A 12,348-nucleotide genomic window follows, 5' to 3' on the forward strand; every position below is an offset into this window, starting at 1 on the left:
CCCCTAGAAGTCGCCGGATAAGGTGCAGGAGGTGGTGGAGGTCTGGAGTTGACTGGACGGAGGTAAGGAAGTGGAGGAGGCGGTGGGTTGGCGTTGTTGAGATGGCCAGAAATAGAGGGCCCAGAGTGTCCACTAATCGATTGCAATCGCGCCTTAATCTTTGCCCGATCTCCCAATCGGACCATATAATTATGTGACCTAGTTGAAGACAAAATTTGACAAAAAACAAGAATGCCAGAGACAGAAAATATGAAAAAACTTAGCCGTATGAAGAGCACAGGAACAGGAGTCATAATGGCTGCCGGAAAAAGAGAGCGCTAGTCAGGGGGGCAAAGGGTAGGTTACCTACTTCCGGGAGGTTATCGGCCTTAGCTACTTTCGTTTTCTCCGCACAGGTGGATAGTAGTTTGCACAGGACAGGAATGTCAGACCCCTGCCAGAGTCTGCACTAGTGGGTCACGGTTAAGTATGTGTAATTAAATAATGATTTTGTGCATGTGGTTATCATCAGACTAAGTTTCAGTTTTTCAAGGAGGCATCATTGTGTTCGGACAACTCCATATATGCTACACCGTGTCTGCTAAGCAGATGCCTAACCAGCAGCATAACCCAATGCGCTCAGTCAGGCCTTGAGTGCATGCATTTGTATTTCTGTTCCTTTCATAGTGAAATTCTTTGACAGAATTTTGCCAGAGGGCAACACCTTTGTTGCTATGGGTTCTTTTTCAGTGTGCCATGTGCATGCTGCACACAGGACCTTGGTTTATCCTCTAATCTGAATGACCAGACTCTCAGTTCAATTTTCCAGTCGAACTTGAAAGAAAGGGCGAGAGCGGTATGCAAACCCAGACCCGCACGGATTCTGTATTGACAGATGAGTGTCTTAACGATTCTGCCACCTTCCTCCTCTCTCCCTCTCACAACCCCCCCCCCCCCCCCCCCCCAACTCTTAAGTAATTAACTTATAATTCATCTGCGATCTGCATATCTTGTTTTGTGTGTGTGTGTGTGTGTGTGTGTGAAGGAGAGAGAGAGAGAGAGGGGGAGAGGGGGGGGGGTTAGGGGAAAATTAACGATACATAACTGTGAATACATAATCTGAGAATGTGAAGGGATGTAACAGACAAAAAGTACACTTTTGACGTTGACTTGTGGGATTAAAGCAGAAAGTCTGTAAGGATCACAATGATCAAAAACGTCAGTTTCTTCTTTCAACAAAATTTATCATCACAGCGAAGGTTGTCATTTTTTGTATGAATGCGTGTACCTTCATTCAAAATACATTTGTGACATTTTTATGGACAAGAAAGTGGTACAATATGGAATTGTATCTGTCATGTAGTAGCCTATGTCTGCATAACTACTGCTTGTCAGTGACACGAATGAAACTTGCACAGGTGGCTCAGAAAGTTCCTGTCAGCAAATTTGTTTTCTAATAAGTAATTTCATTCAAGTGCCCTCCTGATGTTTAAAAAAATTATTTCTTTTAAAATACAGTAACTTTTTATCAAGAACATCAAAACTGTTGCTTAAAAATTGTGTTCTGAACTTTTCTTCATTCATCTGGATTCATGATATTAGAAGCACACACAAAAATTAAATGCAGTGGAAATTGAGCTGGATCCTTTAAGCCCTTCACTTCCGACCACATGTATCAGAATCAGAATACCTTTAATATCTCATAGAGAAATCAAGAGGAGTGAAGTCTGTGATACATACAAATATATCTGTGGTTTAGGCGTAACTGCATTATCAACAGTCCAGCCACTCATTTGAACATGCTCACTTCGTTGCAAATGGCAACTGCCTTGATGAGTCTTGAAAGCAATATCTCAGCATGTTTTGGCTCGGTTTTGATGCCTTTATTTTTATGCATATTGCAAAGTGAAAAGCTGTTAAATGTGACAACATGGCTGCCAGGACGTACGATACAGAAGAGGTGGCTAGAATTTTGTTTGATTTTCTGCACGTCGACAATAGCAACTACAAAAATGTGATAGATAGGAAAAGTGATGTTGTTGATCAACTGGAGTGATTCTGGTTATCCTGATGTTCACATCAATAAATGCTGCAAGGTACATCAACAGGAAGGGGGTGGGGTGGTGTTAGAAGTGGGTATTAAAAAAAAAACTGACCCAGCAAATATTTTACCTTGAAACCTTCATTTTGATGTTTTTATTTACTATGGAAACGTTCAAGCCAAAATATTGTTTACAGTGAGCTTTTGTGCTATGATATTGTGTGATAGTGTTTGTGGGTGTTTGGATGGGAAAGTGTGTGTGGATGTACGTCAGTGTTTATTTTTAAAACAACATGATAGTGGGGGAAGCAACATAATTGCATTTGTTTATTGTGTCTGATACATTTGCTAATATTTTAGCACCATTTCCACCCATAAAATAAACAAGCTTGAATTTTCTTCTTCTTTTTTTCATTCTAAAATCCCAGTAAGCTACCCTGATTGGGAGTTATCTCATCCTGTCGACACTGAATTTATGATAATTATATTCTCCATTCATTTTCCTTCAAGAAAACTGTTGAGCATCATCTTAATTTTGGTGATGGTTTTTTAAAAAAATTAAAAAAAAAAAAAAAGAGCTTGGTGATTGTTTTGCAAAAATAACAAATCATTCTAGAAATTGATGTGGAATAATTGATATTCATAACAGTATACTGCTATAACTTCCCACTGTTTAATATTATACTTTATCTGTAAACCTCTGTCTGAATAAAAAAATGTTTGGAAAAAAAATGTTCTGGAAGTGAAACTGAAAGGGTTAATTGAGGATCATCAAATGAAACATCTTCAGTCAACAATGTTCATCACCACGCATTTTCCCTTACCAAACTTCATGAAACCCAGCTGTCAGCGTTCTTCATATTCACTTATGATTAACTTTAAAGACAGCAACACATTTTTTTTTTACAGCTGTACACTTGACTTTTTATTTCATTTTTTTCGACCATGTCGTCTGCGGGGTTCATTAGGATTGCGCTTGTTCCAGTAAGCTGAGTTGCGAAAGTCATGCTTCCCTGAAATTCCGATGGTAGCTGCCCGACTAGACAGGTCATGGATGGCAAAGGGGGATGAACTGGCGACATAATCTGGGTCAAAGACATCTGTCTGCTTGCTCTTGCGTGGCCTCTGCTGGGGGATGGGCTGGTCCTCAAACAGAACTGGATTGTTGGTGTGCTTGCCTCCCTTTGGTTGGGGGAGAGGGTACTGTAAACAATGGAAAAAGTCATATGCCTTCTTGAATCCTCTGGCAGATCATACATAGTGTGCCTATCTTAAATGTCAGATAAAGGTTGTATTCTGACATACACTATCAATAAAATCTGAATGAAATACACATTCTGTAAATTTAACAACATACTATATGTAAATTTAACATTCTGTAAATTTAACAACATGCTATATGTAAATTTAACAACATAATGTATACAAACAAGTGAAAACTAAACTGTACCTTTTCTTTTATGTTGTTGGTTGCCAAACAGTATTAACCAGTTCAGTGCCAGAGAATTTTGTATACAAGCGCTCTCTTCCTTGCCAGGGAATTTTGAGGATTCAGGGGAAATAAATTAAATAAACAGCCCGGGACAAAAACTATGGGAGATACAGAAAAAAAGTAAACGTTTTTGTAAAGGAAAATGTAATGTCGATTCTGAATCGGGTCCTTTTACCCCAATTAGTCTGACTGTAGCTAACTGTTCAGGCATTTAAAATGAAGTCTTTTTCCATCTCCACAGAATGACACCCATAAAGAAAATAAATAAAATACAGCTGGAAATAGCATTCCTGTCAGATTATAACTGAAGAAGAAATTAAAACAGGCGATGAATTCAAACAAATCACAACTTGTGTAGACATGTGAGTGAGTAACTGTCCCAACAATGACAAACATAGGTACAGTCAATATAAAAAGTCAATCATGTTCTCAGATTTGAGCAGGCAAGCTTTTTGACAGGTAAGAGCTTTCCCAAGTTAGAGGGTGAAGTTCTTTGATGGCAGTCACTCCCTCCAGGTCGCACCTGGGCCGATTAAACTGTCTGCTGTACATCCGGCTTGGCTCCTCTTCAAACAAGTCAACCATCTGATTCCATGACAAAAACCACTAAAACTTAAAAGCATGTGTTTCACATCCAGTGCACTATCAACCCTGCATTTCATGAAAATCATGGAGCAAGGGTGGTTGTCTATTTCCGGCAGTATGCACTGAAATAACAGTTCACTGATGTCCAATTGCCATGCCCACTTCCACACCCTCTGGCTGGCATTAGAGTTAGACCTATCATTTTACATCACTCCTCTCCCTCTCCTCCCCCTCTTCCAACACTCACTGCACATATAAAGTCAGTCATAGTCACATGCTAAAAAACAACAACTGCTGTCTGATTGGATAGACAGACTGAATACGCATGAAATGGGCTGTCAGTTTTATCACTGTTGTTGTCATTCACCTTTGTGTTCAAACCAATCATCTGACAAGAGAGATCCTAAGCATCCTCCTCCACTGTTGTAGCTGTCCACAATCATAAGTTCAACTTGCAAAATTGTGTAAATCCACTGTCTTTAATGGACAAAGTTTTCAGCACCTTTTTTTTGGCATATGATGCAGCCCCTTTCCACACATGTTCCACATGGTCCAGTTAGCAAACTATTATAGAAAAGAAAGGGGTCTTCAGCCAGACATATGCTCATTTAAATAATATTTTATAATCCAGACACATCAAACTAACTGTTCAGAGTCTGTTTAAGTGCACTGAACCAAACTCAAAAGGAAAAATTGGAATATATGGATGTCAGTGGACGATGGCAACTTTTTGCAAGATGTCAGCTGACGTATCATAGGCACTCAACTGGTTAAAGCTAAAGCAAGTCATGGGGTTGGGTGCAAGAATTAGAATAAAAAACAACGAAAACTAGCAACAACACACAAAATGGCCACAAGAGCTGCAAATTCTCATTTGTAAATAACTTTTTGCAAATCATCTTCAAGTTATACTCAAAATATAATTGAGCGTATTTCTTTTAAATCCATTGCTTTTAAATTTGTTTTTGTGAGTACTGCTGACTAAGATCACACTGACATACCATTCATATACTTTTACATCTTTCCAAGAGGCAATAAGTTTATTTCATGTGCCCCCTGGGAGTATTGAATTAATACATACATACATCTTTTACACAAACCATATAAGTAAAAAAAAAAAAAAGAAAAAAAAGAGAGAAGAAGTCAGAAACAAACAAAAACTCTAGCAAACAAGCATGTACAAAAAATTAAGTCAGTTTTCATTAGTAATTGAATAACGTCAACACACATACAAAAGGAAATTTTCTATCTGGAGGGCTCGCCTGTTCTACTGTCTGTGTGCTGTGATAGCCTGTTGTGCAACTACCACAGAAGTGATGCCTCTTGAGCTATCATCCCGCAGGCGTGCGACGTCTCTCTGGTTGAAGTCGATGAGCCATCATCCCTAAAGCGATAGATGTCCCTCAAGTAGAATTTGACGAAAGTAGAGTGTACTGTGTCACCTAAGGATATTGGTGCGGGCAAAGAAGACAGAGGTCCGCAGCTGTATTGTGGTGGAGGTCTGTGGACCACAGCTGTGCTGATAAATGTAGCGCAAAGAAAATCGGGTCAGTGTGTTGAATCCAGACTTTAATGAGAGCCCTTCGAATCAAAGGAAGGGAAGGAAACACGTACCCTATAGGATTGTCTCACTTGAGCGCGGTTGAGCGTCAATGCAAGGAGGTGCACATGTGGTTTGATCTGATGATTCCACATCGGTTGTGGGCCAATAGTGGAAGTGATATATGTGTTTGAAGGAAACTGTGGCACGAGACAGAGGTAGGTCACCATGTTGGGCTTGCCTTAGGCGTGACAGTCAGATCTGTAGAGCTCCTCCATGCAAGCTGACAGGCGATGGGCGCTCCCCCCGCCACTTTTTTGTCGTTGCCAAAAAATGACAGCACTGGTATGTTGCCTATGCATAGAATGGCAGACATTTGGCAACAAGAGACTTGAGGTCCCTGGTGTCTCTGGTGCAAGGCTGTGTAATTGCCCAGGTAGGTACCATCACGAAGGGGAATACGGAAGGCTTGGTGGCTTCTCTATCTGAGTGTGGCATGTTGGAGCAACCTGCAGAAAATTGTCGGCAGTCAATGGCTGGGTTGGATCAGGCTGTGGGAGTGCACTTCATGTGCCCGCAGGTCCCGGAGTCTCATTCTGTGGTGGAATTCCTAATGGAAGAAGGTTTCCAAGGGGAAAATTTTTGCTGAAGGTTCTTTAGTGAGAAAGGGGACCAGATCCATGACAAGCCTCTGGCTGTGTGTGGTGCGCACTAAGTCTGGGATGGAGCGGGGCGGGGGCAGGGAGGAAAGTGGCTCTAGATGTGTTGTACTGGCCATTTACATCAAATCACTGATCTGACATACGTTTTCAGTATGGCCAAATGCAAAGTGAGAGCTGTATTATCAGTGGTTTCTTATTTGCAAAGGGAAATCATTTGCAGCTTAGTCTTTCATGAAGGACTATGTCTCTCAGACTAGAAGTCAAATTGCACTGGGACTTAGTGCTGTAGCCTTGGGACTAACTAGCCTTTGGAATCCGTCCCAATGATGAGTCCTAAGGCCCTCTTGATTGAGGGACCGGGGATGCAACTTGGGCAAAACACTCTCTACTATAAATTGTATAATCGAATTCTAGCCCGAATAGTCGGGACAGCAGTTGCCTCCTCTGCTGTTCTCATGGTGACTGTTGTACACGACTGATTATCATATATTGGTCCTAGGAGGACACCAATCAGCATGGGTAAATCAGGAAACAGCTGCTGTGTGCTTGAGGGATGAAGGTGTCCACCATGCAGGTTATGTTGAAATGTAAGGAAGCTGGAAGGAGTTGACGGGGTCTTGTGGTGCAACCGTGTGTCAGAAAGACATGGTGCTTGCTTCCAAAGTGACAACAAAGTCATCCTCTGACAGGCCCTTGACTGAAGGCTGGGGCTCCATGATGGGATAGCCTGCCTGGGCTAGAAACCCCTGGAAGTGTCTCATTGGAAAGACAGTGCTTGAGAAGGAATGTCCATCTGTAACCACAGCAGTGGTTGTGTGTTGAGGCTGAAAGGATCAGGCAGGGAAGACCAAGAGCAGAAAGTGCTTTCAAACGCCAATTGTTTGAGATGTCGATGCTGGATCTCTGTTTAAGCAAGGTGATGGGGCGAACTGATGTGCTTGAATGCAGCATCTGCTGTGCTGGTATGAGTGGGCAGAAAGGTACATCCTTCATGAGAAGGCTGGCTAGGATGTAGGGCCCGTGTGGAGCTGTTATCACAACCACAGTGGTGCAAACCAAGGGTTGTTGTAGGCAAGGGGGGGAAGAAGGGATGCCTTACAAACTTGGAAGGAATGAAGGGCATATGTGTCCAGAGTGGCACCTCTAAGTTGGACTGCCTCATCCCTCCTTGTGCCAAGTTAGGGCATCTCCAGCCCTATGGGTGATTGTTGCGGGCAAATGAGTTGGGTTGCTTTGTTCCTCCTTGCACCAAGAGAGGGCATTTTTAGCCCTGTGGGTGGGAAGGGGGTGTGTGTGGGTCCCTAAGGACCAGCCACTACTAAAATGTGAAGGAGCATACATTCAGGAGTGAATGAGGCAGTTTTGTCTGTGAGTGCAGTCATCCTCCGAAAGCAAGGTAGGGATGAATTTATGAAAATGAATACATATATGTGCAAAGGGATTATAAACTTCCATCAACTCAAGTGATGATGTCAGAAATATGCCAATGACAAAAGATCAAGACACAAGAAATAAGCGGCTGTATAAGCATATGTGTAGTGTGCACAGATATACCCAAGTAAATGGGTAAGTGTGCAGAATCAGTAATGGAAAGGAATCTATGTATGCACCTATAAATGAGATGTACATACACATATGAATAAAGTGCCAGTACGTAGACGCAGAGAGTTCTGGGCATTGTGAACAGAAGGCCGCAAATGCAAGTGTGCCTACAGCCTATATTGCTGTGTAGGGAATCTCAATGAATAGATGTCAATGAATAGAGATAGAAATATAATTGTACATGTTAATATGAAAGTCGTCTGAACCTATCACATAAGCGCACACACATGTGTATACCGAGGGATAAGTATACATCTATAAGTGAAAGCAGAAATGTGTATAAATGTAGCAAGATATCTCATAGATATATATGTATATGTGTGTGTGTGTATATATATATATATATATATATATATATATATATTTTTTTTTTTTTGGTGTGTGCGTATGTGTGTGCGTATGTGTGTGTGTATGTATGTATATATATATATATATATATATATATATATATATATTGTGATTGTTGATTGTGATAATAAATCAAAAGGATAGAAGGGGAAATATTGTGATTTATTTCCTGTTATTGTGTATAAGAAGAAGAGAATGGTAATAGGACTGGTTGCCTGCAGAGGGCTGTGTGCCTGTGTGGGGGGATGAAGAACCCAAAAGTTCAGTCGCCAATAGCCTGAGAAACAGCAAGAAAGGTGCAGTTCTGTGCAAAGTTGTGTAAAGTGCATGAATGGGCATCAGGAACCAATGAGAAATCGAAGAAACATCGTTGGTGGACAGCATGGGGAGCAGGAGTGACGTGCGGTGTCGGTTACAAATGCGGAGTTGCCTCCCTTGGCGCCGATATTCGGCGAAAAGGATGGTGTCTTTAGAGCACATATCCCCTGGTGTGACGTTTCCTCGCTGTAGAGGGAGGAGTGTCATGCTGCGTGTGAGAGTCCGTGGTTCGATGCCTCCGTAACCGATACAGGTGAATGCGGCCACAAGGGGAATAATTATAATGTCCCTTAGTGCCGTGGGCATCCCTACACGAATCGGTCGCCATCGGATGCGAGACGGTCGGGACATGTGGTATGATGGCGCCGTAACCAGAGTTATGGGCGTCGTGGAGGAGGGGGTGGCAAGTCCGTCGGCTTGCCGTGGGATGTGCATCCCCCTGTAGGTGAACGGCGGTCCAATCGCGCAAATAGTTCCTGCGAGAGGACCGACGTTCAACTGTTGTGTGTTGATGGATAAAGGGATAGACAAGATCGGCCCGAGCACTGCTGAGTGGCAGGATCGAGTTATCAAGAGGCATTCCGATGTGGGCAACAGTGGAGATATGCAGTGGGGCAGAAAAAACCGGCACTGCCGAAGTTCAATGGGCTGTGCACGCATCTGCTCTGTGGGCAAGGGGTGGAGCAGGCGCTAGGTGTGGCACCAGTGCATAATTGCTGCAGTAAGTTCACAATGGATTGCTGGTTGTTTGGTTGAGCAGCTTGCTGAGACGCCATTTGTGGATGGGAAACAGCAGCAACCGGCAGTGCAGCAGATGGGGTCATCACCGCAAAGCTTGAAGGGACCGTGCACGCACCCACCAAGTTGGCGAGGGCCCGTGCTGGTAAAGGGAAGTAACTGCGGTGGTCACCGGCAAGGGTGCTGAAGCAGGAGCTGTCTCCCTTGGATCGGAAAATCGGACAAGGGGAGGGTGCACACACATGGGCAAGCGTGTCCCCTAGTGGTCCACCTTCCTCCTTACTCCTGGGGAGGGAGTCCCTAAGCGCCTCGGTCGCCATAGGATCCGAGACGGAATAGGCATGCTGCATGGGGGGCACGTGAGCCAATGTCACAGCCGCCGCCACGGACGCATCGCACATAGGGCCCAGTCTAGCGTGCGGATCCAAAGCCAGTGTATGGTGGCGTTTTCCCAAAGGGGTTATGGCACATTCCATTGTTGACATGGGAAAAGTGATAGAGGAGATCGACTCGGGTGTCCTGCCGACTGGCAGGGCCGAGAAACGCGGATCGCGTCGAGTTCGTTCGCGAATTGAAAAAGGAAAGCATCAATGGCACCACTGACCTGAGTATGGGGTAATGTACCCCTAGAAGTCACCGGAGAGGGTGCAGGAAGTGGTGGAGGTCTGGAGTCGACCAGAGGAAGCAAAGAAGTGGAGGAGGCGGTGGGTTGTCGTTGTTGAGAGGGCCAGAAATAGAGGGCCTAGAGTGTCCGCGAATCGATTGCGCCTTAATTTTAGCCCGATTTCCCAATCGAACCATATAATTATGTGACCTGGTTCAAGACAAAATTTGACAAAAAACAAGAACGCCAGAGAATCGACAGACAGACAGAAAATACTATTAGAACATGTAAATTTTCCATCATACTTGACTATTTTCCCCCTGTCAATAGACCAGGTTCTATCAAAAAGAAATATGTGGTGGTGGTGGTGGTGGTGGTGTGTGTCCATCGAGATCGATGATGACCATTGTTGTCATCCAGCTGGGGGCTGGCTGGGGGGCCTGGGGGCGGCGGGATGCTCATGAGTCTATCTGTGAATGCGCAGATGGCTGAATAGTCCAATCTGTGCACGCAATGTTCGCTGACAGTTGGGGCAGACAAAGACAAAGAGTATGTCATTGTCAGGGAGCTTGCTTGCCCTTAACTTTCTGGCCTGCCTCTTCTGAACAGCTGCAGCAGTCCTGTTGGCCTCACACAACTTGGTGCCTTTGTGCACAGCAGTGTGCCATTTGTCACAGTCCACTGCAGATTCCTCCCAGGAGTCAGAGGGTTGATGTCAAACGCTTTCAGAGAGACTTTCAGAGTATCTCTGAAGCGCTTCTTCTGGCCTCTGTGTGATCTCTTCCCTTGTTGCAGCTCGCCATAGAAGAGCCTTTTGGGCAGCCGATGGTCTGGCATGCGCGCCACATATCCAGCCCAGCGAAGCTGGGACTGCATCAGGATGGTGGAGATGCTGGGAAGGGTGGCTTTTGCAAGCACCTCCGTGTCTGGGGTCCTGTCTTGCCACTTGATGTTCAGTAGCTTCCTGAGGCATGTTGTGTGGAAGTGGCTCAGCTTCTTGGCGTGTCGTTGGTACACTGTCTAAGTTTCGCAGGCGTACAGTAGTGTGGGGAGAACTACTGCTCTGTAGACCTTTAGCTTGGTCTTGAGACCAATGCCTCTTCTGTTCCAGACATTTGCATAGAGTCTACCAAAGGTTGCGCTTGTTCTTGCAATCCTAACGTTCACTTCACTGTTGATGGTCGCATTTCGTGACAGTGTGCTGCCAAGGTATGTGAACTGCTGCACTGCACTGAGTCTCTGACTGTTGACTGTGATGTTGGGCTCAACGTTGGGTTTCCCTGGGGCTGGCTGATGGAGAACTTCAGTTTTCTTCGTGCTGATGGTAAGGCCGAAGTTCCTGCTGGCAGTGGCAAACTTGTCGATGCTGAGTTGCATGTCAACTTCAGATCCAGCGTTGAGGGCACAATCATCAGCAAACAAAAAGTCTCTGATGATGTCTGTCATGACCTTGGTTTTTGCTTGAAGCCTTCTGAGGTTAAACAGCTTGCCATCTGTTCGGTACTTTAGGCTGATTTCAACATCGCCATCTCTGAAGGCATCAGTAAGCATTGCAGAAAACATGAGGCTGAACAGTGTTGGAGCCAGGACGCAGCCTTGTTTGACACCATTTGTGACTGGAAAAGGAGCAGATGTTTCGCCACTGTCCTGGACTCGAGCCTGCATGCCTTCATGGAATTGGCTGACCAAGGAAAAAAATTTTCGAGGGCATCCATACTTGGCCATGATCTTCCACAGACCCTCTCTACTCACCGTGTCGAAAGCCTTGGTGAGGCTGACATAGGTGGAGAACAGATCAGCATTTTGCTCCTGACATTTCTCTTGCAGCTGTGCAGCAAACACCATGTTGATGGTTCCGCACTCTTTCTGGAATCCACACTGGCTCTCAGGCAAATGACCTTGGTCAAGGTGTGCTGTGAAACGGTTTAGTAGGATCGTGGCAAGTATCTTGCCTGTGATGGAGAGCAAGGAAATGCCCCGATGGTTATCACAGGCTTGCTGGTTCCCCTTTCGCTTGTACAACTGAATAATAGCGGCATCTTTGAAATCCTGGGGGAGCGTCTCTTCTTTCCACATGAGTAAGTACAGCTGATGGAGCTTCTCAGTCAGCACAGTGCCTCCATCCTTGTAGACCTCTGCTGGTATGGAGTCTGAGCCAGGCACTTTGCCACTGGATAGCAGACGGATTGCTTTCTGGGTCTGGGTGTTGGTGGATCGTCCAGTGCTTCACTGATGGGGACTTGTGGGAGAAGGTCTATGGCTTCATCATTTATGGGGGAAGGGCGATTTAAGACCTTGTCGAAGTGCTCAGCCCAGCGTTCGAGAATTTTCTCCTTCTCGGTGATCAAGGTATTCCCATCTGCACTGAGGAGGGGGGATGATCCTGAGGATGTGGGGCCGTAGACTTCTTTTAAGGCATCACAGAACCTCTTCATATCG

General features: G+C 44.6%; 1 protein-coding gene across 2 annotated transcripts in view; it reads right to left on the minus strand.

Moving 5' to 3' along the window:
- Nucleotides 1-2,562: 2,562 nt before the first annotated feature.
- Nucleotides 2,563-12,348, minus strand: part of LOC143300448 (RNA-binding protein NOB1-like) — a 46,459-nt gene continuing 36,673 nt past the window's right edge. For both annotated transcript variants that reach the window (XM_076614128.1, XM_076614127.1), the window contains one exon: nt 2,563-3,223. In XM_076614128.1, the coding sequence (XP_076470243.1) occupies nt 2,951-3,223 (273 nt within the window). In that variant the 3' untranslated portion in view covers nt 2,563-2,950. The remainder of the gene's footprint in view (nt 3,224-12,348) is intronic.

Source organism: Babylonia areolata, chromosome 26 (assembly GCF_041734735.1).
Source record: "Babylonia areolata isolate BAREFJ2019XMU chromosome 26, ASM4173473v1, whole genome shotgun sequence".
NCBI classification, from domain to species: Eukaryota; Metazoa; Mollusca; class Gastropoda; order Neogastropoda; family Buccinidae; genus Babylonia; species Babylonia areolata.